Here is a 26556-nt window from a genome sequence, read left to right as displayed (position 1 = left end):
GCGACCGCCAGAGCGCCCCCCACGGCGTCCTGCCCTGCTTGGGGCAGCGGAAATCCTAGAGCCGCCCCTGCCACCACACCATCTCCTCCCTTCCCCCTGCCCCCACTTCCCCTATCCCCTTCTCTTCCCCATCCCATGCCCCTTCGCCGCTGCTCCATCTCCTCCCCACCCCACCCCCTTCCTTCCCTCCTGCCCCTGCTTCCCCCCTGCTCCCGCTTCCCCCATCCCCTTCTCTTCCCCATCCCATGCCCCTTCCCCACCGCTCCATCTCCTCCCCAGGCTTGGGGGGCAGGGGGTAAACCGCCACCCAGCACGAGCCAGCGGAGCGGAGCGGGTTGGGGCTGGGTCGCTCTACTTCCTGCCACCCGGTGATTGCAGGGTGGGCCCGACCCCGCGCTCACGGGGTGGAGGAAAGTGGAGTAACCCGGCCCCCACCCGCTCCGCTCTGATCCCCTGACTCCCAGCCTTGGGATTTGTGGGGTAGGGGGTAACTGCCACCCAGCACTCACCGGCGGCATGGCTGGGAGCTGGCGGAGTGGAGTGGGCTGGGGCTGGGTCACTCCACTTCCTACCAGCCGCTGAGTGCAGGGTGTGCCCGACCCCTGCTGCAGTCCCCCGGGATGCATAGCTCAGGGGAGGGGATGGAGTGGGGGCAGGGCTGGTGCGGATCAGGGGTGGGAAGAGGTGGGGTGGGGCCGGAGCAGGGGCAGAGACAGCTTTCCTGGCTGGCTCAGCTGGCTGGGGGATCGGGCTGGCCGGGGCCCCTTCTGAGTCTGGGCCCGGTGCCATGGCACCACTGGCGCCATCGTAAACCCGGTACTGCTTCTTCATTGTGAGGTAATACACTCGGTTGGCTTCTGGGTAAGTGACTTTGGCGACAGGTAACTTGTAGATGGCGGAGATGTTTGTGGTTAGTAACAAAAAGGTGAGTGCAGACAAGCAGAAAGGCCAGGTAAGCGATGGTAATCCGAACTGAAAAGAAGAGAAAATTCATCATTTTAATCATTCTGTGACCCTTCTTAACTTAATCCTCCAGCCTTAAACATAATTCAAAGCTAGGAGGTCTGCGATGAGCTTTCTCAGCGGAGTCTTGTTTCCCAAGTGGGTAGCTGCCTTTTTCCTCTTTACCAAAGCATAGCCATTTGCTTGTGGGATGATAACAACATTATGGGACCTGATGAGCACGGGCTGCACCAAGAATGGTGTATGACGAAATCCTTCCCTCTGTCACACCTATGCAACTCCAGTGAGGTCAAGTGTGAAGCAGGGCAGAATGTGGCCAGCAGGCTATAGTGCTGAATGCAGGAGTAAAAGCCAGGAAATTAACTCTGCCCTGGTTCTTGCACCAACACCTTATGGGCAAGTTGTTGTTGTCATCATGACAAATCCCAAAGGGACCTGGCTTCCTTGCAAATGGAGCACCATCTGGGTCAATCTCTGGCTAGGTCCTTAAGGTGGTCTACTTGGGCAAGTCACTTAGTCCTATATCCTCAAAGGCATTCAGGTGCCTAACTCTCATTGTGGGAGTTAGGTGCCTACATACCTTTGATGAGCGGGGCCTTAGTGACTTCAGCTGTAAAATATGGCGAATGAGCCCTACCTTGAGGGATGATTAGTTCATGTAGCGCCTGCACTTTGAAGATGAAAAGTTCTAAGTTATTTATAATATATTTTAATGAGCAGTGCAACTGTCCCAGGTGGCAAAACCTGTTCCCGCTCTGGCGGGATTCCGGGATGCCTGCTCAATGGGATGGGATGGCTCTGTATATAGAACCTGTTTACCCCACACTGGAGATTAGGAAACTAAATATTAAGGATTTAAATCTGTCTTCAGAAACAGATCTCACTTTCCTATTAGTTGGCCCCGAGCTATTAAAAACTTACCACGGAAAACATATTGGCTACAGTTGCTCCCAGATAGGCACAAAAGAATGCTGTGAAAAGACAGACAGACAATTCCTGGTAAATATGATTACTCACAGCACTGAAGACATGAGTAAGGACAGCGCTCTTGGGCAAGCCCTGCCACTACACTTTACAGTCGCCTCCTCCTGTGATTCATGAGAGCATAAGGTTTAGTCTCATTCTGAACGCTCCTTTTCACAGAGAGTGAACCATGCAACAGGCACAGTAGGTCGTGCCTAGCAATAGAAATGAAACAATGGAAAGATCTAATCTACCTGGATTTCAGGAAAGCAGTCCCACATGGGGTATTATTTCTTACATTGGAGAAGAGGGGGATTAATAAGAGAATTGAAAGGTGGGTAAGGAACTGGTTAAATGGGAGACGACAATGGGTCATGAACTATCAGGCTGGAGGGAGGTTACTAGCGGAGTTCCTCAGGGATCAGACTTGCCACCAATCTTATTTAACATGTTAATTAATGCCCTTGTCGCAGGGTCTCAACTGACTGCTATGTTTGGGATCGGGAAGGAATTTTCCCCCAGGTCAGAGAGACTGGGTTTTTTTCACCTTCTCCATAGGGTGGGTCACTTGCTGGTTTGAGTTCCCATAAGTAGTGGCTTCTCTGTAACTTGAAGTCTTTCAATTGAGATTTCAGGATTTTAGTAACATAGCCAGAGGTTATAGGCCTATTACAGGAGTGGACGGGGGAGGTTCATGAGGTGAGCAGGAGCTCAGACTAATGATCACGACGGCTCCTTCTGCCCTTAAAGTTTACAAGTCTCAGAGTGTGACTATGGAAAGAGAATCACTGGAAACGTGTCTGCAGGATGCACCTCGAAGGCTGGTATGAGATGGAAAGCACTGTTTCCCCCTGTATCTCTTCTGTCTTAAGGACACAGCCAGACTATAATGGGAGCCAGTGAAGAAATCAAATCTCATTTATTGAATGAGCAAAGGGTCCATTCTGAGATCTACATGATGCAGATATACTGAAACCTGACCTGGAATTGCTTTATAAAGGCATTTCTGAAAGAACTCTGTGCTAACTCACAATTCCACTCTCCATTTAAATAGGGATAGGAAGTTGTGTAATGTAGTTTCAGGTAGAGATGGATCAGTCTGGTGCTGATTGTCTCCAGAGTTTAGGCATGTCCATATCTGGGGAAATAGTTTGGGTTCATCCCTAGTTTCAGCTATACCAGCATGACATGTTGAAGAGCATTGAATAGATACATTTTATACATCAGAACATCTATTGATAAGTCACAGTCATTAGATAAACAGCTCTTCCTTTGGCATGGCTGAAGGCAAAGGTATTATTTTTGTTTTGACAGCATAAATTAGAGGGATGGCCCCTAATCAACATCTTTGATGGATAATCTTCAGCCTTGCCTAAGTTCATCTGCAGACCTAGCTGTGAACTTTGTGGCTTCACTCCTCTCTAGTACAAAAGCCTCCTGTATTTTTGTTTTCATAAGGAGTCACCCCAGCAATAGACACCCATCAGGTACATACCACAGGCAATTGCTAGCAGGTGGGTCTGCCATGTCAGAGCATAGAACATGCCCCCGATAGCGATGCATGCCAGGCAACTGTTGTAGCCCCATAAGCCAGCATAGATATTGCTAAAAGGTGCTGCTAGGCTCAGTGCTGTAAAGGAAGTCAGAAAAATGTCACTGCTGGGCTTAGGGGATAAAATAAGTTAAGAACTGGAATGAATCAGACTTGTAAAGAGTTCAGTTCTGTGCTCAGGGGTATCACTCCCATTGGGCCAAGCTCTGATTTCACTCCCGCTGGTGTAAATTCAGAGTTCCTCCACCAAAGCCAGTGGAGTTACTCTGGACTTCCTTGGGGTGACTGAGGACAGAATCCCTGCCTCTAGGAACTCAGTGGAAGTTGATGAATGAAGGCAGATTTGGATTGTGAGGTATTTAGGCACCTAACACCCAGGGGAAGTTACCCATCTAGGTACCTTTATGAATCTGGGCCTAAATGCTTTCCCAGCCCTACATTTCAGAACCACAGAAATCTCTTCTTCTTTGTGGAGCTGGTCAAAAAGGTCGGTACATGTCTTGATTTTTTTTTGTTTTATTTGAACTTTACCACAAAATATATTTCATGTTTTCAATGAAAAATTTCTAAACAAAATTTAAAATCAAAGACATTTGAAAAATTGTGTTTCATTCTGGTGTGTAAATATCATTGGTGCTCTCTCTCTCTCTCGCTTGTTTTTTTTACCTGTTTGTCCATTGATAAAGGGGAGAGGAGAAGTGAAAAAGTGAAAGTAGCTTTCCCCCCCTCACTGCAACAAAATGGGGTTTTTTGAAATCATGAAATTTTTCATCACAAACTCAAAACTTCAACCAAAGTGCTTTTTGAAAAAGTTTTCATTTTTATCAAAAAAGCCATTTTTCCATCAGGAAAACCATTTATAGATTGCAAATGTTTCCACTGGCTTTAATTCTTTTCATTCTAAGTGATCGTGTATGACATCTGTAAGAGAGAAATCTGTAATACCTGCCAGCATCCCCACTGCTGATCCAATTGCAGCATGCAAGCAAATGAGAGGAGAAGAGATGACTAAAGCAACCAGGAAGATGCCACCAGTCCAGGGGTTATCACAGCCATACACCTGGCCGACGCCGACTGGAATGGATAGTAACAGCTACAGACATTTTTAAAGGAGAGGTTAGTATACGGTACATAAGAACATAAGAACATAAGAACGGCCGTACCGGGTCAGACCAAAGGTCCATCTAGCCCAGTATCTGTCTACCGACAGTGGCCAATGCCAGGTGCCCCAGAGGGAGTGAACCTAACAGGCAATGACCAAGTGATCTCTCTCCTGCCATCCATCTCCATCCTCTGCCGAACAGAGGCTAGGGACACCATTCTTTACCCATCCTGGCTAATAGCCATTTATGGACTTAGCCACCATGAATTTATCCAGTTCCCTTTTAAACAATGTTATAGTCCTAGCCTTCACAACCTCCTCAGGTAAGGAGTTCCACAAGTTGACTGTGCGCTACGTGAAGAAGAACTTCCTTTTATTTGTTTTAAACCTGCTGCCTATTAATTTCATTTGGTGACCCCTAGTTCTTGTATTATGGGAATAAGTAAATAACTTTTCCTTATCCACTTTCTCAACATCACTCATGATTTTATATACCTCTATCATATCCCCCCTTAGTCTCCTCTTTTCCAAGCTGAAGAGTTCTAGCCTCTTTAATCTTTCCTCATATGGGACCCTCTCCAAACCCCTAATCATTTTAGTTGCCCTTTTCTGAACCTTTTCTAGTGCTAGAATATCTTTTCTGAGGTGAGGAGACCACATCTGTACGCAGTATTCGAGATGTGGGCGTACCATGGATTTATATAAGGGCAATAATATATTCTCAGTCTTATTCTCTATCCCCTTTTTAATGATTCCTAACACCCTGTTTGCTTTTTTGACCGCCTCTGCACACTGCGTGGACGTCTTCAGAGAACTGTCCACGATGACTCCAAGATCTTTTTCCTGATTTGTTGTAGCTAAATTAGCCCCCATCATATTGTATGTATAGTTGGGGTTATTTTTTCCAATGTGCATTACTTTACATTTATCCACATTAAATTTCATTTGCCATTTTGTTGCCCATTTTGTTGCCCGGTATATTGTTTGCAGTGTTGTTGTACCCATGTTGGTCCCAGAATATAAGAGACAAGATGGGTGAGGTAATATATTTTATTGCACCTACTTCTGAGGTGTTAATGCCCACTTCATTTTGAATATTTTCTTGCAACACGTGTTAACTTCTTATGCTTAACAATCAGGTCCACCTTGTATTTCGCTGTGACACTTGGGGTTTGTCTGCACTGCAGTTACCGTATTTATCGGCGTATAACACGCACAGGCGTATAACACGCACCTTCATTTTAAGGGGGAAATTTCAGGAAAAAAACTTAAATTTCAAATAAAGGACTTTGAAGCAAAATAAGGGTAGCTCAGAACTTGTTTTATTAATATTATTACCACTTATAAGGTAAATAATGTAAAAGGACAGTAAAAAAGGCCGCTCGGGGGCTCGGGCCGGGCCGGGCCGCGCCGCTCGGGAGGGGGGCGGGGGCTAGGGCGGTGCTCCGCGGGTTAGGGCCGCTCGGGGGGGGGGGGGACGGGGGCGGGGGTCTCGGGCCGCTCGGGAGGGGGGCGGGGGCTAAGGCGGCTCTGGCCGGGGCCGCTCGGGAGGGGGGCGGGGGCTAGGGCCAGGGCCGCTCGGGGGAGGGAGGGAGGACGGGGTCTCGGGCCGCTCTGGAGGGGCGCGGGGGCTAAGGCAGCTCGGGCCGGGCCGCTCGGGAGGGGGCTAGGGCCGGGCCGCGCCGCTCGGGAGGTGGGGGCTCGCGCAGGCCGGGGCTCGGGGCTCAGGCCCCGCCGCTGGGGGGGGGGGAGAGGGCGGGGGCTCGGGCCGCTGGGGGGGGGGCTAGGGCCGCGCTGCTCGGGAGTGGGGCAGGGGCTAGGGCGCCGCTCCGCGCCGCTGGGGGGGGGGCGGCGCTTTTCTTTTCTGCCTGGGGCAGAAATCCTAGAGCCGGCCCTGTTAAGGTTATATCGGCGTATAACACGCACACATCATTTGCCCCCTATTTTCAGGGGAAAAAAGTGCGTGTTATACGCCGATAAATACGGTAAGTGCCTGTGGCTGGCCCAGATCTGATGACTTGGACTAGGGGTGCTTGGGCTATGGGGCTGTACAGGGGCGGCTCTAGACATTTCGCCGCCCCAAGCACGGCAGCACGCCGCGGGGGGCGCTCTGCCGGTCGCCGGTCCCGCGGCTCCGGCGGACCTCCCGCAGGCACCTCCACCGAAACTGCGGGACCAGCGGACCCTCCACAGGCACGCCTGCGGGAGGTCCGCTGGAGCCGCGGGACCAGAGGACTCTCCGCAGGCGTGCCGCCGAAGGCGGCCTGCGTGCCGCCCTCCCGGCGATGGGCAGAGCGCCCCCCCGTGGCTTGCCACCCCAGGCACGCGCTTGGTGTGCTGGGGTCTGGAGCCGCCCCTGGGGCTGTATACCGTGTAGACATTCAGACTTGGGCTGGAGTCTGCGCTCTGGGACCCCGCAAATCGGGAGGCTCTCAGAGCCCAAATGTCTACACAGGAATTAAACAGCCCCGCAGCCCGAATCGGCCGACTGGGTGCAGCTGAAGGCGGTTAATTGCAGTGTAAACATGTCTGCTAATTACCTTTCCCAGGTCTGAGAAAGAACCCTGTGGTGCTTGAAAGCATATCTGTTTCACCAAACAGAAACTGGTCCAACGATATTATCTCACCCATTTTGTGTCTCAGCTTGTTAAAGAGTTTGTTATTTCATTTTTCTGAGCATACAAACAAAACCCAAATGCATGGGGATTTCCCATAGTAATGATACAGGGATTAGGAGGAGGAAATCCTCACTGTTAGGGCCTTATGCATCCAAGAGGAAAGCATTAGTAGTGCTTATGGAGTGGAGTAGCAGATAGAGCCCATATTCATCCCCCCCCCACTCATTTTGTGGCCCCATGAATCTGCACTGGACTTGTACCTCCAATAATGGAAAGGTTCTGTACAATTTAACAGGGATGAAGCTAATGGGATTCAATAACAAGCCCTCCAAATACTTATCAAATTTAATAAAAATGCCAACCTGTTTCTATGCAGTGGAGCTGTAGCCAGGTCGGTCCCAGGATATTAGAGAGATGCGGTGGGGGAGGAAGAAGCAGCCGTGTGTGGCTGGAAAGCTTGTCTCTTTCACCAACAGAAGTTGGTCCAATAAAAGACATCACCTCACCCACCTTGTCACTCTAACAACCTGTTAATAGTTTATTTTTTAATCAGCCTACAAAATTCTATAGCCTGGATATAGTTTTGGATCATCCTATAGAATTCAATAGAAAACATCTGTAGAAAATGTATCTATTAAATTCTACAGGGATTTTCCATAGTGAATGGCCACACTTCTGCCCCATCCACTTCCTTTAACCCCTGTAATGAGCCATGTAATTTTTAACCATGATGCACAGAGGATAGGATTTTGACTTTATCTGTGCTGGGTCCTCCTTTATGCAGCAGATCTTCACAGAGACATAGATTTTAAGACTGGAAGGGATCATTATATCATCTAGTCTGCTCTCCTCTTTATCACAGACCATAGAATTTCATCCAGTTACTGCTGAATTGAGCACAATCACTTGTGTTTGACTAAAGGCCTCCAGTCTTGATGTGAAGACATCAAGATACGGAGAATCCACCACTTTCCTTAGTAGTTTGTTCCAGTAATTAATCAACCTCATTGCTAAGAATTTATGCCTTATTTTTAAGTGGAGTTTGTCTGGGTTTAACTTCTAGCCATTGATTCCTATTATGCCTTTTTCCACTAGGTTAAAGAGTCCTTTACAGTCTGGTATTTTCTTCCCATGAAGTGACTTATACACCACGATCAAGCCATCTCTTGATTTTCTTTTTTGATCAGCTAAACAGATTGAGCTCCTTAAGTCTCTCATTGGAACTGCTGCTCTCAGTCTTAATGCAACTGCTTCAGTGCATGCTGTGTTGTTATAGAAAAAGCACCAGAAAGCACCACCCCCGCCAAAAAAAAATTCCATATGAAAGTTTATGGGAGAGTTTAGTCACAGTGAAATCCTGGCAGCAAAGCTGAAACTTAAACAGTGGAGTATTTCAAAGCCAGATCTCAGGCTTTCCCAGTGCTTACTACCAGTCTATGTTCCATGGCTGCCATCACCTGGATCTCTTGGGGATTTTAAATTTCATCTGATAGCATAGGACCTGATCTATTTCCCATTATAGTCCATAGGAGTCTTTCCATTGACCACAATGAGCGTCAGATCAGGCCCATGGTCCCTGGAGTTGAAGAAGGCTGTTTGTTGTTAGTCCCTCCCTTGCCCTGGAATTTCTGCATTCTAGGTCAGCACCTCAACATTCTCTTTGGCCTTTTGTTTCTTCTGCACGGGAGAGAAATTATCCTAGTGTAAATAGGCCAAAGCTCCTTCAGACCTCCTGTCAAATTCAGGCTCTGTGATTTCATACTTATCAGCCTCCTTTCACTTTGGGACAATGCAGTTATTTTGGGAATTCTATTCAGGCCGTGCCAGGGGGCTGACATGCCTGATCGTGACTCTGTCACTTACGCATGTGCCTCTTATTGTCCTGCAGGGTTTTTCGCTCTGTGCAAACCTAACCAAGGGATGTGTTAATCAGTAATCCAGAAACGAGCCACATGGACAGTGAGCTTTGGTAGTCACCTGTTCAAAAGCACTGACAGCTTTCACTTTATTTTGCTTTAGTCTGCGGACTTAGATATTGCAAGGCAAAGTCTCCAACCTAACATTTTTTTCCACGACTGATGTGTTCAGATATCGATAACAGAATAAACTGAAATCTGATGCTTTGGCCTCCCCCACCTCCCCAAAAGGCCTCATTTTAATGAGCATCAGTTCCATGGAAATGGCTCTTTCTGTCAGCAGATATAGAACAGGAATACTTGTGGCACCTTAGAGACTAACAAATTTATTTCAGCATAAGCTTTCGTGGGCTACAGCTCACTTCTTCGGATGCATAGAATGGAACACACAGACAGGAGATATTTATACATACAGAGAACATGAAAAGGTGGAAGCACACATCCCAACAGGAAAAGTCTAATCAATTGAGATGAGCTATCATCAGCAGGAGAAAATTTTTTTTTGAAGTGATAATTGAGATGACCCATAGAAGGTGTGAGGAGAACTTAACATAGGGAAATAGATTCAATTAGTGTAATGACCCAACCATTCCCAGTCTCTGTTTAAACCTAAGTTAATTGTATCTAATTTGCATATTAATTCGAGTTCAGCAGTCTCTCTTTGGAGTCTGTTTTTGAAGTTTTTTTGTTGCAAAATTGCCACCTTCAAGTCTGTCACTGAGTGGTTAGAGAGGTTGAAGTGTTTTCCCACTGGTTTTTGAATGTTATGATTCCTGATGTCAGATTTGTGTCCATTTATTCTTTTGCGTAGAGACTGTCCGGTTTGGCCAATGTACATGGCAGAGGGGCATTGCTGGCACATGATGGCATATATCACGTTGGTAGATGTGCAGGTGAACGAGCCCCTGATGGTGTGGCTGATGTGATTAGGTCCTATGATGGTGTCACTTGAATAGATATGTGGACAAAGCTGGCATCGGGCTTTGTTGCAGGGATAGGTTCCTGGGTTAGTGTTTATGTTGTATGGTGTGTGGTTGCTGGCGAGTATTTGCTTCAGGTTGGGAGGCTGTCTGTAAGCGAGGACTGGCCTGTCTCCCAAGATCTGTGAGAGTGAGAGATCATCTTTAAGGATAGGTTGTAGATCTTTGATGATGCATTGGAGAGGTTTTAGTTGGGGGCTGTAGGTGATGGTTAATGACATTCTGTTATTTTCTTTGTTGGGCCTGTCCTGTAGTAGGTGGCTTCTGGGCAAATTAGATACAATTAACTTAGGTTTAAACAGAGACTGGCATATGGTTGGGTCATAACATAGGGAAATAGATTAGTGTAAAGTTCTCCTCATACCTTTTATGGGTCATCTCAATTATCACTTCAAAAGTTTTTTTCCTCCTGCTGATGATAGCTCATCTCAATTGAGTAGACTCTTCCTGTTGGTATGCATACGTCCACCTTTTCATGTTCTCTGTATGTATAAATATCTCCTGTCTGTGTGTTCCATTCTATGCATCCGAAGAAGTGAGCTGTAGCCCATGAAAGCTTATGCTGAAATCAATTTGTTAGTCTCTAAGGTGCCACAAGTCCTCCTGTTCTTTTTGCGGATACAGACTAACACGACTGCTACTTTGAAGCCTGTCAGCAGATAATTCTTACAGTTTTGGGTAGCCAGCTGGCATTTCTAGATGATCTTCTCTTTCACCTTTCAAGTCATTTGTGAAGATAAGAAGATGTTTCTAATTCTTTCCTTTAATATTAATAAATCTCCACTGAAGCCGGGTTTATGTGGTCTCTAATGAAGGTATTTTCCAAGTAAAGACCCAGGCCAAATTCTTTGCTGTCATAAATTGGCCTCCTTCTATTCACTTCAAAGGAGCTTTACTCACGTCCCTCAGCAGAGAATCTGTTCTTTCCTTTGCACCCCAAACTCTCTTTGGAATCAATAGGCATTTGAGGTGTGCAAGGAACGCAGTGTTGGGGAGGTCACTGGCCACATATAGAGTATCGCATATACTTGTTCATTAGCCCGTTCGTTTATAAGCCGACCCCCAAAGATGGTTAGGTAAAAATAGCGAAACCTTTACGATCCTTTCATAAGCCGACCCTATATTTCAGGGGTTGGCAAACTTTAGCTCCTGGCCTATTAGGGTAAGCCGCTAGCGGCCTGGACATTTTGTTTACCTGAGGTGTTCACAGGCACGGTGCCCCTCAGCTCCCAGTGGCTGCGGTTTGCTGTTCCTAGCCAATGGGAACTTCCCGCAGCTCCCATTGGCTGGGAACGGTGAACTGCGGCCACAGGGAGCTGAGGGGCTCCATGCCTGCAGACCCTCCAGGTAAACAAAACAACAATGTATTAGATAGTCAATGATTCCATAGAGTTTAAAATCATAAATTTTTGGTGTAGACCTGTTTATAAACCAACCCCCGCTCTTTGTTGCGGCATTTTTTTACCAAAAATATTTGGCTTATGAACAAGTATATGTGGTAATTTTCAGTTTTGGCTTGGTTCTGTGGCTCTCGTTTGATGATGTGCCCTGTGGAGTTGTACTTTGTTTTATTGCTCTCTATATATTTTAAATTCTTGTAAGACGCTTATAAATAACATCTGTCATCATTGGGTTGTTTTTTTGTTTGTTCTCCACTTGGCAAAGGTTGATTTCCTTTTCCTATCTGTCTTAACAAGTTTAAAATGGAAATACCCATTTCTACAAGCTTTTTTTATACATTGGCATTAAATAATGATGGCAGCACAACTTTGGAAATAGCCCTGGTTGGTTATTAGTAGGATGGCCACTAGAGTAGAAAAGATTGTTTTGGTGTAGCTCCAGCATAAATATTGGCTATAAAAAAATCTGCATGTCTGCCTGAACATGAGTTTCTAATCATCCCCTTGTGATAGTGTCTGTGCCAATTTCTTAACAGGAAGGTGATTTTTAAAAAACTTAATAGACTATATTAATCATATGTGATACAAAGGTGTAATCCCGGCATTACATGAAAATTGGAACAGAACTATGGAGCCATGCCCAGTGTCTCCATGGTAATGGATTATTAGAATCCAGAGAGATTCACTGTGGATTATAACATGTATTTAGGTCCAGTTGTGTGCTTAAGATACTTAGAAACTCTAAAATTGAAGTCACAGTTACCATAGTAAAGTATTACATATCGGTTACTTGTTACCATGGAAATACAGAATTATACTGTGGGGCTCTGTCTTTGTCATATAAAATAAAAGGACATGGCTCTTTATTGGCTTACTGTGTAACAGGCGTGGAACGTTTAGTGACTCTTACCTTTGGCACATCAATGGTGGACCAGGTGATATTGGGCACTGCTGTTGCAGGCTTGATAAGGACTGTAGGGAAGAAAAGGTTGTAGTGTCCAGTGGCCGCAGAGTATAATGTCACTGCTGCGTTGAAAGGCAGGGTGAAAACAGGAAGATCCCACTTACTGAAGATTGAGCCTAAAGCACTGGAGAAAACTGGGCTTAAAGAGAAAAACAAAATGATCTCATTAGAAGCTTGTGAAGATTAATTCCTCAGATCGCTTGGCCAGGCAAAAACTATCCATTATCCTGACAAATAATATGGGAAATGCATACTCTTCCTGCCTTTTGGTTTTCGTTAGGAACTGTTTGAGTTCCAGAGGTCCTTCTGATACAATCAGATTTATTTTAGGTTATCTTGCAAGTCCCACGTCCATACTTGTGCATTGCAATCAGCAATACACAGATTTCCTCCCTGCTTTCATTACCCTAAACATATTTAGGGACAGATCTTCAGTTGGTGTGAACTGGTGAAGCTTCATTGACTTCAACGAAGCTGATTTACACCAGCTGAGGATCTGGCCCTTAATTTATTAGTGCTAGAGAGGGGCCCAGATCAGACCAGAATGAAGCCCCTGGGAAAAAGCTTGGAGTCTATCCCGGTTTATGGGTTGGGACCCTGGATAATTAAAACAATAGACAAAGCCTATGACCATTTGAGTTACAGCAACAAAACTGGTTATAATTCACCACCTGAGCTTCAGGCAGATGAGAATCTATGCGTTTCAGCCCTTTCCAGCAAAATGTCCTGAGTTCAAAAGACCGATTGCCAATCTGCCTGGGCACATCGTTGTTTGATAGGCCAGTAAAATATCATTAGTTGTTTCCATGATCATCAATTATCATGGTTAAGGGCAGGTGAGTAGGTTCTGTGCCTGGGCTGGTAAATTTTTATAACATTTTTACAATACCCATTTATACAAGTAAAAGAAAAAATGAAAATCTTGTGGTTTACAAGGGCAGGGAAATGGTGAAAAGAAGGTTGCTGTTCATATTACAGGGGGCAACTGACATGTGGCTAACATTTAGGACATTGAATTAATTTCAGTTAAACATGGAATTTACATGTAAACTGGGAATGCATTTTAGAAAGGACTAATCTAAAATGTATAAAGGTAAATAATACTAAAAAAATCACTGCTTTAGAAGCCAATGCATGTGTGGTATCCTCCAGAGGGAATTCTGCATCCCTCCCCCAAAATTCTGCTCACAATATTTTAAAATGTTGCAATTTTTTTTCAATAAATAAATGTGGTGGCTCCCACATGGCCGTGGGAAACAGAGGCCACTGGCTGCACAGAGGTGGGAGATCACCCTGCAGCCCCCGGCCCTGACCCTGGACTTGGTGGTGATGCTGCACCCGACCCACCTGCTCCTTCACACCAGGTGCACCAGGTGTGGCTGGGGAGGCTCAGCCTGGCAGGATCCAAGTATGGAAGGGTTTAGTTCGGGGGATACAGCTGTAGGGTGAGTGGGTTCTAGGTAGGGAAATCTGGGTGTGGGCAGCTCAGTGGGTGGGTCTAGGTGCAGGGGACGGATCTGGATGCACAGAGGCTCATTGGGAGACAATGAGACCCTGCAGAGGGAGTCAGGTGAAGGTGGTTGGGGCTCAGCAGAGGGGTTCTGGGTGTGGGGGACTTAGGGAGGGAGTCAGACTTGGTAGGGTGGGGGTCCGGATGCAGCTGGTTGGGGCTTAGTGGGGTGAGGGTCCGGGTTGTCCAGGTGCAGGTGGGGTGGGGCTCACCAAGATAGGTGTTTGAGTGCAGGGAGGTCAGTGGGGCATGGTCTGGGTGCAGGGGTGGGGGTCCAGATGCAGGAAGGGCGGGGATCAGGGGAGTCCGGCTGGGGAGGTGGGGCTTGGTGGGGGATCTGGGTGCAGGGAGGCTCTGAATGCAGGAGGTGAGGCTTGGTGGGGTGGGCGGCTGGTAGTGAGGGTTCTGGATGCGAGGAGAGTCATGGTTGAGGAGCGATTTGGGCAGGAAGCACGTGTGTGTGCATTCGTGCAGCATCCTGCCGCCTGAGTTGGTTTCTGGGGGTGGTTCTGACCCAGCCCTAGCCGCTCCTTGCAGGGGAAGAGGAGTCATGCCTGGCACAGGGTAGGAGCCACCAACCAGGGCGTCTCCACCCCTGCACTGCTGCAGTGATTTACTTCTCTACCAGCTGTTCTAGGTGGCTGAAACGACTTGCCTGCACTGCTGGGGAGGGGCGCATGCCCGCTCTTGTGGCTTCCCTTTGCTTCCCTGTCAGAAAGTCATTTTTCTGCAGAGAAGCAAAGAAATGTGTGGGGGACATAAATTCTGCATGTGCACAGTGGCCCAGAATTCCCCCAGGAGTAGTAGTAGTAGCATGATTTCATTAGTTTAAAAATCTATGCAAGACAACATATGACAACCAATGTCTCAGGAACAGAAGGAATGAGAATCTAAGCACTGGTGCACCTCAGTCCCTCTTATTCTTTGCCTGTGGCATGTAGGAGCCTAGTCTGTGGTGGCTGTAATATTTGGGTCTCATTTCAGTTGTTGGGTTTAGTGGGTGGGTGTTGGTGGTCTATGATATGCAGGAGGTCAGTCTAGATGATCTGGTGGTCCATTCTGCCCTTAAATTCTACAACACAGAAGTGTTTAGGCTTTCACAGAAGCCTAAAAGTGTGCGACTTACCATGTCATGGATACCGCAGCAACAGGCAGTAGAAGCCACCAATAGAAGTCTCCCTTGTCAGAGAATACTGCTATGAGCAGTCCCACCAGGACCCCATTATAGCCATGCAGTCCCGCTGCTATGGATGATCTGTGGGAGAAAGACAATTGACTTGAAGGTTTTGTTGTTGAAATGCATCATCACTTAACTCTGTCCCTTCACTTGCGGTGAATCAATGCTTCCTGTGCTGGAATGTAATTTCCAGGCGTGCTGTCTATCAGTGGAATTATACCAGTGTAAGAGAAGAATCAGGACCTAAAAGACCTGGCTCCCAGTTCCTTGGTCTTGTGGTTAAGGTACTAAACTGATCCTTGAGAGATCTGGATTCAAGTCCCACCTATGATACAGGCTTCTTGGTGACCAGAGGCAAGTCATTTAACTTCCCTGGGCTTCTGTTCTCCGTTTGTACATATCCTAACTCCTGGGCTTGTTTTGCCTCAGTTAGGATTTCATGAACTCGGGTCTTGAAGGTGTAGGAAAAATGTATTTCTTAGTGAAGACAGCATTCCCCCGCGGTTATGTTTCAGAGTATAACAACCTATATAAGAATAGGTTAGGAAGCACATTTTCTTTCTATTGATATGTTAAGCTAAGGCAATACTAGCTACTCAGCACATCAAAGGCCAGATATTTGAACGTGGATCTTATTTCTCACTTATCACAATATTTTAAATCACAAGACAAACCTACCTGTCCTGATTCAGAAGAAGCGCTGTTAACATTGAGACAACTGTTCCTAAACAGCCTGTGATCGTCCACCAACGATTCTGGACAAGGAACCCAACTATCATGATAAGCCCACTGAGAGGGTTATTGACAAACATCACCTGGGATATCCCTCGCAGGAACCAATCGACAAACTGAAACGGGACTGGTTTATCTGAAAGAGATCACATTGTAAACACTTGATAAATGAGATGGTCTGTCCAGGATGGTTTTCTGGAAATGCATGGAGAAATGCAAGGCTGCCACATTTCTTGGCAGCAAAACCAAGGCCTGTATCAGCGAGGCTGTAAAACTCGACTCAGATTTTATGATTGCCTGTAAAATCGTTTGCAGCTGAAAACCTAACTGAGACTAACAGTGCAGCTGTTAGAGTTCCCTATTCTAAAGCATACTGAGCCAGATTCATACAAACTGGCTTATGTATGATGTCTGCATCTTGGATGGCAGATTAGGTGAGTATCTCGCTGTTGATTTATTGAGCGATCAAAATCCGTGGATGAATGATTTATTTTCACACTGGCATTTGGGCATGACAAACATTAGTCTATGGAAAGAAAGGGGAGCATGACAAGGAACGACCCAACATTGAAATAAACATCCTCTGTTACGCTCCCAAGATGAAATCCCCTCCTCTGCGGAGGGGCTGGCACATGGGGTGAATTTCAGCTTATGCACCCTCTGGACTTGGGTGGTGGATGAGCCTTGGGCTGGCTTTTTGCACAAGGGGGCATTTCCCCTACAATGTAGGAATGGTTCAGTATTATCATTTCTGTTCTGCAGTTTAGTAAGCCAGATCATCCTTGAATTAGTTAATACAGATGGAACACACTGGTTGCTATTTATTAGCCAGTGCTTTTCTGATGTACTCTAATTGGCTCAGTTGAAATGGGCTTACCTTGAAGCCAGACTCCAAACTGTTTCATGTCTCCTGTGATATAGCCCACGGCTTTGCAGACTTCCTTCCCACATTTTCTCACTGGAGTCTGGTTTTGTGTTTTCTTTCCCCCTTTTGTTTCTCTCTTGACTTCAACCCCCTCCATGGGTGCTTTCAGAGCCTTTGAAGGAAATTCAGGAAAGGAGACAATGCATTACGATGCCCCAATATGTCTGTCATTTATTCCCTCTGCCACTTAGTATTTATTGCACACTGAAACTGGGAGCAATTCGAGAGAAGGTGGAACTAACTACTATGGAACTATCTGCTTTTCTTTAAAGTATCGCTCTTCATTGGCTGAGAAGGTCATGTCTTTAATCTCTGTCAGGTTCTCTGTATTGCCCCTCACCACAATACCCAAGGTCCAGATTTTCATAGTTTCTTAAATCTGAAGGCCAGAAGGAACCATGGTCATCTAGAATGACCTGAGGCATAATCCGGGCCATAGTTTCACTCAGTAATAACATGTGGTTCAGCTACAACCTACCTTCTAAAACTAAATCAATTCTTGATTTAAAGGGTGAAACCATGGCCCTATTGAAGACAATGGGAGTTTTGCCATTGACGTCAGTGGAGCCAAGATTTAGTCCCAAAACTCCATGTTATGGAGAATCCACCACATCCCTTGGGAAGCTGTTCCAATGGATATGAACACTCACTGCTAACATTTTTTTCACCTTATTTTTGGTTTGAATTCGTCTAGCTGTTTCTTCCAACCATCAAAAGTGAGTGCTTAAAGTTAGGACCACATGTCCATATTTAATCACTTAAATGAAGTCAAATACAGCAAAGCACAAAAACACAGGCCTAACACCACTATTCCCTTGCTTAAAGATAAGCTTTTTCTTATATGTTTGGCTGAATTAGGGTCTTAGGTGCAGATCCTCAAAGATAGGTAGGTGCCTACTTCCCATGGAGATCAATGGGAGTTAGGCATCTAAATGGCTTTGCGGATCTCGGCCTGAATGCCTGATTTTCTAAAGTGCTCAGCACTTATTTAAGAGACTAGGGGCCCGATCCGAGACCTGTTGATGTCATTGGAAAGACTTTATGAATGTAGGATCCTAATCGCACACATTACTTTTGAAAATCTTGTCTCAAGTGCCTAGGGGGCAATTCCTAATTTAGCACCATGAGCTCAAAATCCCCAAAGCTTTCATTGGAATTCACTCACTATTTTGAGCGATAGGACCCATCCAGGCCAATTGTTGAGGAAAAGAAGACATTGCAGTGAATGGCAAACTAAAGCTACATCTGTTCTGATTGGTGGACTATTGCCTACACAGGAAGCAAAATGTAGTAGGGCACCCCTACTGGTAAGACTGTGAGTAGATAATTTAAATATGGCACTAGATTTTACACACAAAGATTATAAGAAGTCTATAGCCATTTAGACTTATGCTGTACATTATGGTCATTTGGAGCTTCATGGCAGCAGTAGGGATAGAACTCATGCTCCAAAAGTACAGGCCCTATTGCTTACATTAAGGAGAATCTCCCTTAGGTGTAGCAGTTTAGGGCCTATAACACACATCTGAGCAGTTCTGACTCAGTCTGGAGGAACACATGGTTACATGCACACACTGGCCACCAGTTTACTGCCATAGACCATGGCACAACTTTGAAAAAAAGTATAAAAATCAATTTTTGCCCAGACATACACAAATAACTTTATTTTTTTAAAAACCAAAACTATGCTAGTGTAGGTGCTGCACCAAAACAAGTGCAGATGTTATCCCTGCCCAGGAGAGCGTACAATCTTACTTCAGGTGCAGGACCCAACAAATAAGGGGTATCAACAGACAAGTAAGGGGAGCGAAAAGGAAGAAAACGATGACAGTAATAAGATCATGTGGTTACTCAGTGCAGCACGGCCTGTACATACATATCTCAATGGTTCTGTTGCTCATTTTTGTTTTGTTTAACCTTCCTCACTTTCCTAGGCATAATCGCTGCAACAAATGCTTTGTACTTTTATTATTTTTTAAATCTTTCATTTCAGAATGGGGGTGTACTTGGCCACTTCCAGTATAAAAAAATCAAGTATCGGAATTTTCCATCCAAGAAAAGTGCTTGTGGGCAATGGTTGAATGTACAGACAAATGACTCAGCATTTAAAAAAAAGAATGATTTTTTCCCTGTTAATTATTATGCAGAAAAAAATTGGCTAATTCATAAAACCAATAGAAAGTGTGTTTTGGGTTTGGCAGAAAAATGTAATCTGTATTCAGCGCTTAGCATACCTCACGTGCTTCCTTGCATTCTGATTGAGTAACTAGGTATTTGTGTACATGATAAGCCAACTGATAGGGTTACTGACGAACATCACCTGGGATGTCCCTTGCAGGACCCAATTGACAAACTGAAACACGAGTGGTTTCTCTGAAAGAGATTGTGCTGTAAACACTTGCTAAATAAAATGGTCTGTCCAGCACGGGTTTTTTAAAACACACGGAGAAATACAAGGTTGCCACACTGCTTGGCAGCAAAACCGAGGCATGTGCCAATGAGGCTGTAACACTCAGATTTTACGATTGCCTGTATAATGGTTTGCAGCTGGAAAGCTAATTGAGATTGTTTACATCATAGTAATTTGGAAATGTTACACAGTAGGGAACATAATGTCCCAGTGAAGAAGGTTCTGCATACCTGGTCAGGTAAATTGTATAGTAGAGATGAAAATGGTACATGCTTAATGCCGAAATTCAAGATAGCACATATTTAACTCTCTGTACATGCATGAATCCATTCTTGTTCAGTAAGGAATTTAAGATTTGGCTTATTCCATTGACACCAAAAAGGGATTTAAGTGTTTTGTTGAATAGGGGACTAAATTAATAGCGAAATTTAAACTTTATTGGTGCTTACTTTCTATGCAGAACCTGCCCTGTGATGAAAAAATGAATAGGGCAGCTTCCACTAGTTTCCTCTCTGTTCAAAGGAACACTTGCCCTGGGCTATAGATTAACGCTGGCACAGTAATCCTTTAAACCTCAGTGAGATACAGAGTTCTAAATGTAAGAGAGTGTGTGTGTGAATGCCAAGAGGACCTAGTCATTATGTTATTCGTCAGTTCATGTATTCTGAAACGCTTAAGGGGACAGTCAATTAGTTTAAACACAATGATCTTATGGGACAAATTCTGCTCTCCGCTATGCAGGTGTAAATCGGGGGGACTCCACTGAATTGAGTGGAATTGCTCTGGATTTTCATGGGCCTAATTGAGAGGAGAAATTGCCTCAGTTCTCTGTGAGGGGCAGTGAGGCAAAGTGAGAGGAGAATGTGACATTTGTTTGGACGTGCCCTTCCACTGTTCTGGCCTGAACTTCATCCTCAGAAGAAGGCTGCATTAAAGCTATGCCTACCTGGTCTTCCAGCATATCCAAAAGCGGCACTCTTGCTGGGAGGTCTGGAGAGTGTGCTGGCCAGAGGTGGTGCTTACACTCAGATTCGTTAGGCCTGTGTCCATCAAGAGGCGAGTCGGCCGAGAGGGGCCTACTGGAGATGTCACAAACATCGCTCAGAGCACAGCTGTTCATTCTTCCTAGCGTGTCATGTGTGATAAAGGGTAAGCATAAGGAAATCAGTAGGAAACATGCCCACAGCAGCATGGCTTGCAATAGGCAGAGTTCATGATTAATCTCAGGAAGGGTCATGGGATTATTAAGGGCCAGATCCTGTTCTCATTGACTTAAATGATGCAAGATCACAGCCTGGCTTCCGAATTACTGGCTTATTCTTGTATGTAATGGCTCATCTATCAAAATAGCTATGTAATGTATCTCGGCTTTCTTGTCATGATATTAGCAGTATGCTTGCTGCCGGAGGATGGGGAAATCAGCTTATTTTGCCCAAGAGTCTTGTATGATTTGGTCTTTATATTCTTATAAACAAATATATTAATAAAGAACAAGATGAGCCTCTCTCCTACTCCCTCAGCAACAACCCTGCCCCTACCCAAAAGGACAGAGAACTCTGTACAACCTGCAAGGTGTAAGCTAAAATGTGATGATTCCATCTAGTGCTCAAAGGAAAGCTGAAGTGAGATCTGACCCATTGAAAAATTGAGGCTGACAGAGGAGATTTTTGAATGTTTTTAATGAAACGGCAGACTTACAGAGGTTTTCATTGCAGTCTACGATACTATAAGGTAATGACATGAAATCTTATGTTGAAAAATGTGCTCACAGGGCCACATTCTGATGTAGGTTACATGGGAGTAAATCTGGAGTAAGTCTCTTGAATTCATAGTAGTTACTCAGGCCCGCAGTTCGTTCTTTAAAAAATAAATATGCTATTAAAGTAAAATTAACATTGATTTCCACTCTTCTAAAGAGTATTTTAAATTAGAGGTGGGGAGGAACTAGAAAATGTACACCAGGGGACAATTCTACAGTGACATGTGACTGGAATAATTGGCTTCAATTTCTTTTGTCTCTGAGTTCTCATGATTCTGTGAAATTTGTGTGTGTGTGTGTGTGTGTGTGTGCGCTAAGATTTCAGTTAAGGGTTAAATTATTTTCTTGATTATGCCCCTGTAACTCCAGAGTAACTCCATTAGTCTCTATGGATCTACAATGACAATTTATAACATGTGCTCCCTACTGGTTTGGTATGAAACCATTTAAAAAAAATCTGCTGATTGATCTATAGAACCTACAATGAAAGTAGATGAGCTAAGGAATATTCCTGATGTGTATTTTGTGGGAGTTTCATTTTGAACATGATACAATTCCATGTATGGGTCTGCTCCAACTTTTATTTTATACAGCTCAAGAATGAGAGAGAAACACCCAAGAACTGCATTTAGAAAGCGATCAGGATGCAAGGAACTGTCCTGTCAAATTCTGACCTGTCACATCACAGAGTTACTCTATTTACTGCTGATTTACACAAAGTAGGTGCATTGTTTACATTATCCAATAATTCCAACTGCTTTTTTTTGATTCCTCTTGCCTTGAGAATTTTGAGCTGTCAGATAAGATATCTCACTGTAGCCTTAAGTAAATTATAGCCTTTAGAAGAACAATACTGTTTAGTTAAAATATTTCATCGTTATAATGAAATAGCCTGTTGGAAAGAAAAAAAAACCTACATGAATTTCAGATGTACAAAAATTAAGCTACAGCAGTGATTCTTCTTCAGTGAATGAGAAGCCAGTTGATTGTTCTCTCTCATCTATCCAGAGCCAACATGTCTTATAATGGAGCTCTGGGTATTGCATAAATATATCCTCTCCCCAAATCAAGTCAATTCCATTCTGCTGTACATTGCAACCATAGCATTCTGCTGCCACCACACCTACAGTAATGACCCACTAAAGCTGAAGAGTGGTGAAGTGGATGCTGGGGTTTGAATCTTGGAACAGCTGGCATGGGCTGTAAATATTATTTCACATGTTGAAATAAAATGGTACATCTAGGACTCCATTAATTAGAAAATATACATTATAATACACTACTTCTATTTACTTGTATCTACTTGTAGCTGGTAAAGGACCAGAGACTTTCATTGGAATTATTAGCTCAATACTCACAGATAATGCTGATTCCAACTTCTCTCCTGTGTGTTTGGGGGGGAGGAGGGAGTTGATTTTCACCTACGAGTCTGCAGATAGAAAAGTAATCAGGTATTCTCTTCTCTACACTAGAATTTCTCTTGTTGCCAATGTGACCCTGAGGATTTTCAAGTTTCTGTATAATTTTAAGAGGATTTAAAGCCCCGTGCGGTCCTTTTTTATTCCAGCAGATTTCCGCATTCAGTTACATTCATTATATCTGACTTCTTCCAGGATTGTTATTGTGAAAGATTTTGAGCTGGCATAAATAAATGCAGCTCCATTGACATTGATTAAGATCTGTTCCCATGTATCTAAGGTTCATGTTGCTCAATATTAAGTACAAAATGCATATTTTGTGATGTGCATGCGTGTGTGCACGCACACAATCCCAAATGTTGGCAAGCTTCTAATGCATTTATTATGCTTGTTAGACATGCTCCACTGTGTAGGATAAATGCGCAATTAGAAAATTAGAGTTAGCTTGCGTTTGGTTAAGAAAATAACCTATTTGCATTATCGTTTGTGGCTAGTAGGGAGAAGGCCCCAACCAGCAAGTAAAAGAAGGCCGTGAGAATAATAACGAATGTTACTTGGAATGTGGGAAAGAGGTATGATTCCAAAACTCACGAATAAAATAAAGAGCTGCATTAACAAGACAAAGGGAAATTGTCTTCAAAGAAACAAGCCCAAAGCAAGCAAGGATGGGGAGAGAAATAAGAAAGGAAGGCCTTGGAGGAAGGGACTTAGCAAGGATAAACTGCTTCAAACTGGGTTTTTGCTAAAACAAACAAGTTAGCTGAAGAGTATAAAGGGAGCCATGAAACTGTAGGTTCTTGGTCAGACCCTACCTGATCATGCTGGAATACGCCAGAATGAGATGGTCATCCCTAGGTTTGGCCTATTTGTAAGTATACTGCTCACAAACTTAAGAATACTATATTGGGTGTGGTGACTGCTTATTTTTAGGCTATTAGACATGTTTAGAGCAACTGCATAAAGTACCATTTGGGCTTTGGATTTAATATAAGAATTTATGGTTAAATTCGTGGTTGGTGATGTCTCATATTATTCATTATGCCAACATTTTGGTGATACATGAAGGGACCGCAGACATGAATTTCAGGTGCTGCAAACCCCCAGAGTGAAGGGGTAGGGATCTATCCTCAGGGGCCATATAGAATTCTCTCCTAAAGAGAAATTCAGTAACACCAGGGGAACAGAGGGAGGGACTTTGGATACCGTTGTAAAAGAATGCCTGGCAGAGCATGGCTGAGGTCTGCTGAAAGAACCCTGCAAAGGTCTGGTGAATGCTGTAAATAGATACATTATTGGCAGAGCACAACAGCGGTCCATTAAATGCCGCTGAAATTTTAAAGAATAAGACCCTTGGGTGACCCTGGAGACAAATATCAATACTGCCTTCTTAAGCAATCCGAAGGTAAAGAAAGCACAGATTAAGGGAACTGTGTTTCAGGGACTGTACGCGGTGGCTAAGTCTGCCGTGCAAAAAAGCCCAGAAATAAGTTCAGTGCCGCTGAGAGAAATCGTCTGGTGAAGGCCTGGTCTACACTACGCGTTTAAACCGGTTTTAGGAGTGTAAAACCGATTTAACGCCACAACCGTCCACACTAGGAGGCACCTTATATCGATTTTAATGGCTCTTTAAACCGGTTTCTGTACTCCTCCCTAACGAGAGGAGTAGCGCTAGTATCGGTATTACCATATCGGATTAGGGTTAGTGTGGCCGCTGATCGACGGTATTGGCCTCCGGGCGGTATCCCACAGTGCACCACTGACCGCTCTGGACAGCAATCTGAACTCGGATGCAGTGGCCAGGTAGACAGGAAAAGCCCCGCGAACTTTTGAATATTTCCTGTTTGCCCAGCGTGGAGCTCCGATCAGCACGGGTGGTGATGCAGTTAAAAATCAAAATAAAGAAAGAGCTCCAGCATGGACGATGCGGACGTGATCGCTGTAAGGGCAGGCAAATCTGTTCTATCAGCGCTCCGTTACAGAAGACGAAATTCAAAATCATTTTTTAAATATCTCCAGACAGACGCCATAGCAGGGACTCAGCGCACTGCTGCGTGGCAAGCGTAACGGAAAGCCAAAGAATCAAATGGACGCTCATGGACTGGAGGACTCAAGCTATCCCACAGTTCCTGCAGTCTCTGAAAAGCATTTGCATTCTTGGCTGAGCGCCAAATGCTTCTAGGGTCAAAAACAGTGTCCGCGGTGGGTCAGGGCATAGCTAGGCAATTTACGCACCCCCCCACCCACCCCCAGAAGTGAAAGGGAAAACAATCCTGTCTTGACTCTTACATGTCACCCTATCTTTACTGAATGCTGCAGATAGACGGGATGGTGCAGCACTCAACACCAACATCCTTGCTCCCCCCGCCATGGGTGGCTGATGGTACAATAAGATTGATACCCATCGTCATCATCAGCCTATTAGCACATGGGGCAGTGCAAAAGGACTGGTAACCATGCGTACTAGCATCTGTCAGGTCGATCAAGGGTGCCTGGTCCTAATTTTTCCTGGTAGATGGTGCAGTATGGCTGATATCCATCATCGTCATAGCAACAGGGGGCTGAGCTCCATCAGCCCCCACCCTTCATGTGTAAAGAAAAGATTCACGTGCCCCTGAACTAGCAGAGGGATGCTGGGCTCCTCTCCTACACACTCCTTACTGTCCTGTCTGGACTATCATAGCAGCTGGAGGCTGCCTTCACTAACAAGTCACTGTGTCTTATTCCTGCATTCTTTATTACTTCATCACACAAGTGGGGGGACAATGCTACGGTAGCCCATGAAGGCTGGGGGAAGAATGAAATGAACAGGTGGGGTTGTTGCAGGAGCACCCCCTGTGAATAGCATACAGCTCATAATTTCTGCAGGATCTGACACAGAGCAGCTGTGCTCTCTGGTTCTCTGATACAGTGGTTCTCTAGTACACTTGCCCATATTCTAGGCAGGACTGATTCTATTTTTAGATACCAAAAAGGAGGGATTGATTCAGGGAGTCATTCCCAATTTTGGCTTTTGCGCCCCTGGCTAAGAGCAGCCAGGGGCACTTATGACAGCAGCAAATGGAACAGTGCAAAAGGACTGGTAGCCATGATCATCTTATTACTAATTTATGGATTGGTAGATGGTGCAGTATGGCTGATAACCATCTCTGCTGTCATGCAAAAGCAAAAGCAAAAGCATGCTGCTGTGTAGCGCTGCTGAATCGCCTCTGTCAGCGGCATCTAGTACACATACGGTGACAGTCACAAAAGGCAAAACAGGCTCCATGATTGCCATGCTATGGCGTCTGCCAGGGCAATCCAGGGAAAAAAGGCGCGAAATGCTTGTCTGCCGTTGCTTTCCCAGAGGAAGGAGTGACTGACGACATTTACCCAGAACCACCCGCGACAATGATTTTTGCCCCATCAGGCACTGGGATCTCAACCCGGAAATGCCAAGGGGTGGGGGAGGCTGCGGGAACTATGGGATAGCTACGGGATAGCTACCCACAGTGCAACACTCCAGAAATCGACGCTAGCCTCGGACCATGGACGCACACCACCGATTTAATGTGTTTAGTGTGGCCGCGCGCACTCGATTTTATAAAATCTGTTTTACAAAACCGGTTTATGCAAATTCGGAATAGTCCCGTAGTGTAGACGTACCCTGTGTGTCTCTGTGGGAGACAAGTAAGAGATTTAAGGAAAGAGAGTGAGGAGTTAAAAGGAGCTTTTGCACAAGTTAACACTACAGAGTTTGGAGGGAATTAATGATTTGGGGGTTGTGGAAATAGTAGAGTGAAAGTGTTATAAGAAGAGAATGGTTGGTTTGATAATAAAACCCAGTTATGGCAGTACAACTCGGGACAGTCATGCCAGGTGGAGCCCTGGCAGGCAAACAAATTATACGGGAAGGGAGTGGAGAGGTTGCGGGAGGCGAGGAATGACCACCACTATGCTTTTGTCCCCAGGAATCTTTCCAGCTGTTCTGAAGGAAAATGGGGCCTTTTCCGAAAGGAATCGCCTGTAAATAAACAATCGTAAATGGCGGCTGCAGGCAGAGAGACAGTCTGATTCGTGTCATTTGACTATGGACGATTTCGTCAAAGTCACTAAAAGGAAATCAGGGTTTTCCATTGAAACTTGACTGCCTCTGAATGTAGAAGAAGGGCAAGTAATCTGGGAACAACA

The 26556-nt window shown here is 45.0% G+C and overlaps 1 protein-coding gene across 4 annotated transcripts in view; it reads right to left on the bottom strand.

Moving 5' to 3' along the window:
- Nucleotides 1-331: 331 nt before the first annotated feature.
- The window catches only part of LOC123373371 (urea transporter 2-like), a 40554-nt gene continuing 14329 nt past the window's right edge, over nucleotides 332-26556 (bottom strand). For 2 of the 4 annotated variants that reach the window (XM_045022385.1, XM_045022384.1), the window contains exons 2-10: nucleotides 22330-22400; nucleotides 16755-16914; nucleotides 15824-16013; nucleotides 15095-15223; nucleotides 12405-12597; nucleotides 4424-4571; nucleotides 3422-3556; nucleotides 1885-1934; nucleotides 332-972 (exon numbers count right to left, since the gene is read on the bottom strand). In XM_045022385.1, coding sequence (XP_044878320.1) covers nucleotides 352-972; nucleotides 1885-1934; nucleotides 3422-3556; nucleotides 4424-4571; nucleotides 12405-12597; nucleotides 15095-15223; nucleotides 15824-16013; nucleotides 16755-16899 — 1611 coding nt within the window. In that variant the 5' untranslated portion in view covers nucleotides 16900-16914; nucleotides 22330-22400 and the 3' untranslated portion in view covers nucleotides 332-351. Of the gene's footprint in view, nucleotides 973-1884; nucleotides 1935-3421; nucleotides 3557-4423; nucleotides 4572-12404; nucleotides 12598-15094; nucleotides 15224-15823; nucleotides 16014-16754; nucleotides 16915-20158; nucleotides 20338-22329; nucleotides 22401-26556 lie in introns of all 4 variants that reach the window. The other 2 variants (XM_045022383.1, XM_045022386.1) reach the window with 2 other exon arrangements.

Source organism: Mauremys mutica, chromosome 6, assembly GCF_020497125.1.
Source record: "Mauremys mutica isolate MM-2020 ecotype Southern chromosome 6, ASM2049712v1, whole genome shotgun sequence".
NCBI lineage: Eukaryota > Metazoa > Chordata > Testudines > Geoemydidae > Mauremys > Mauremys mutica.
This window is presented reverse-complemented; position numbering and strand designations above follow the sequence as displayed.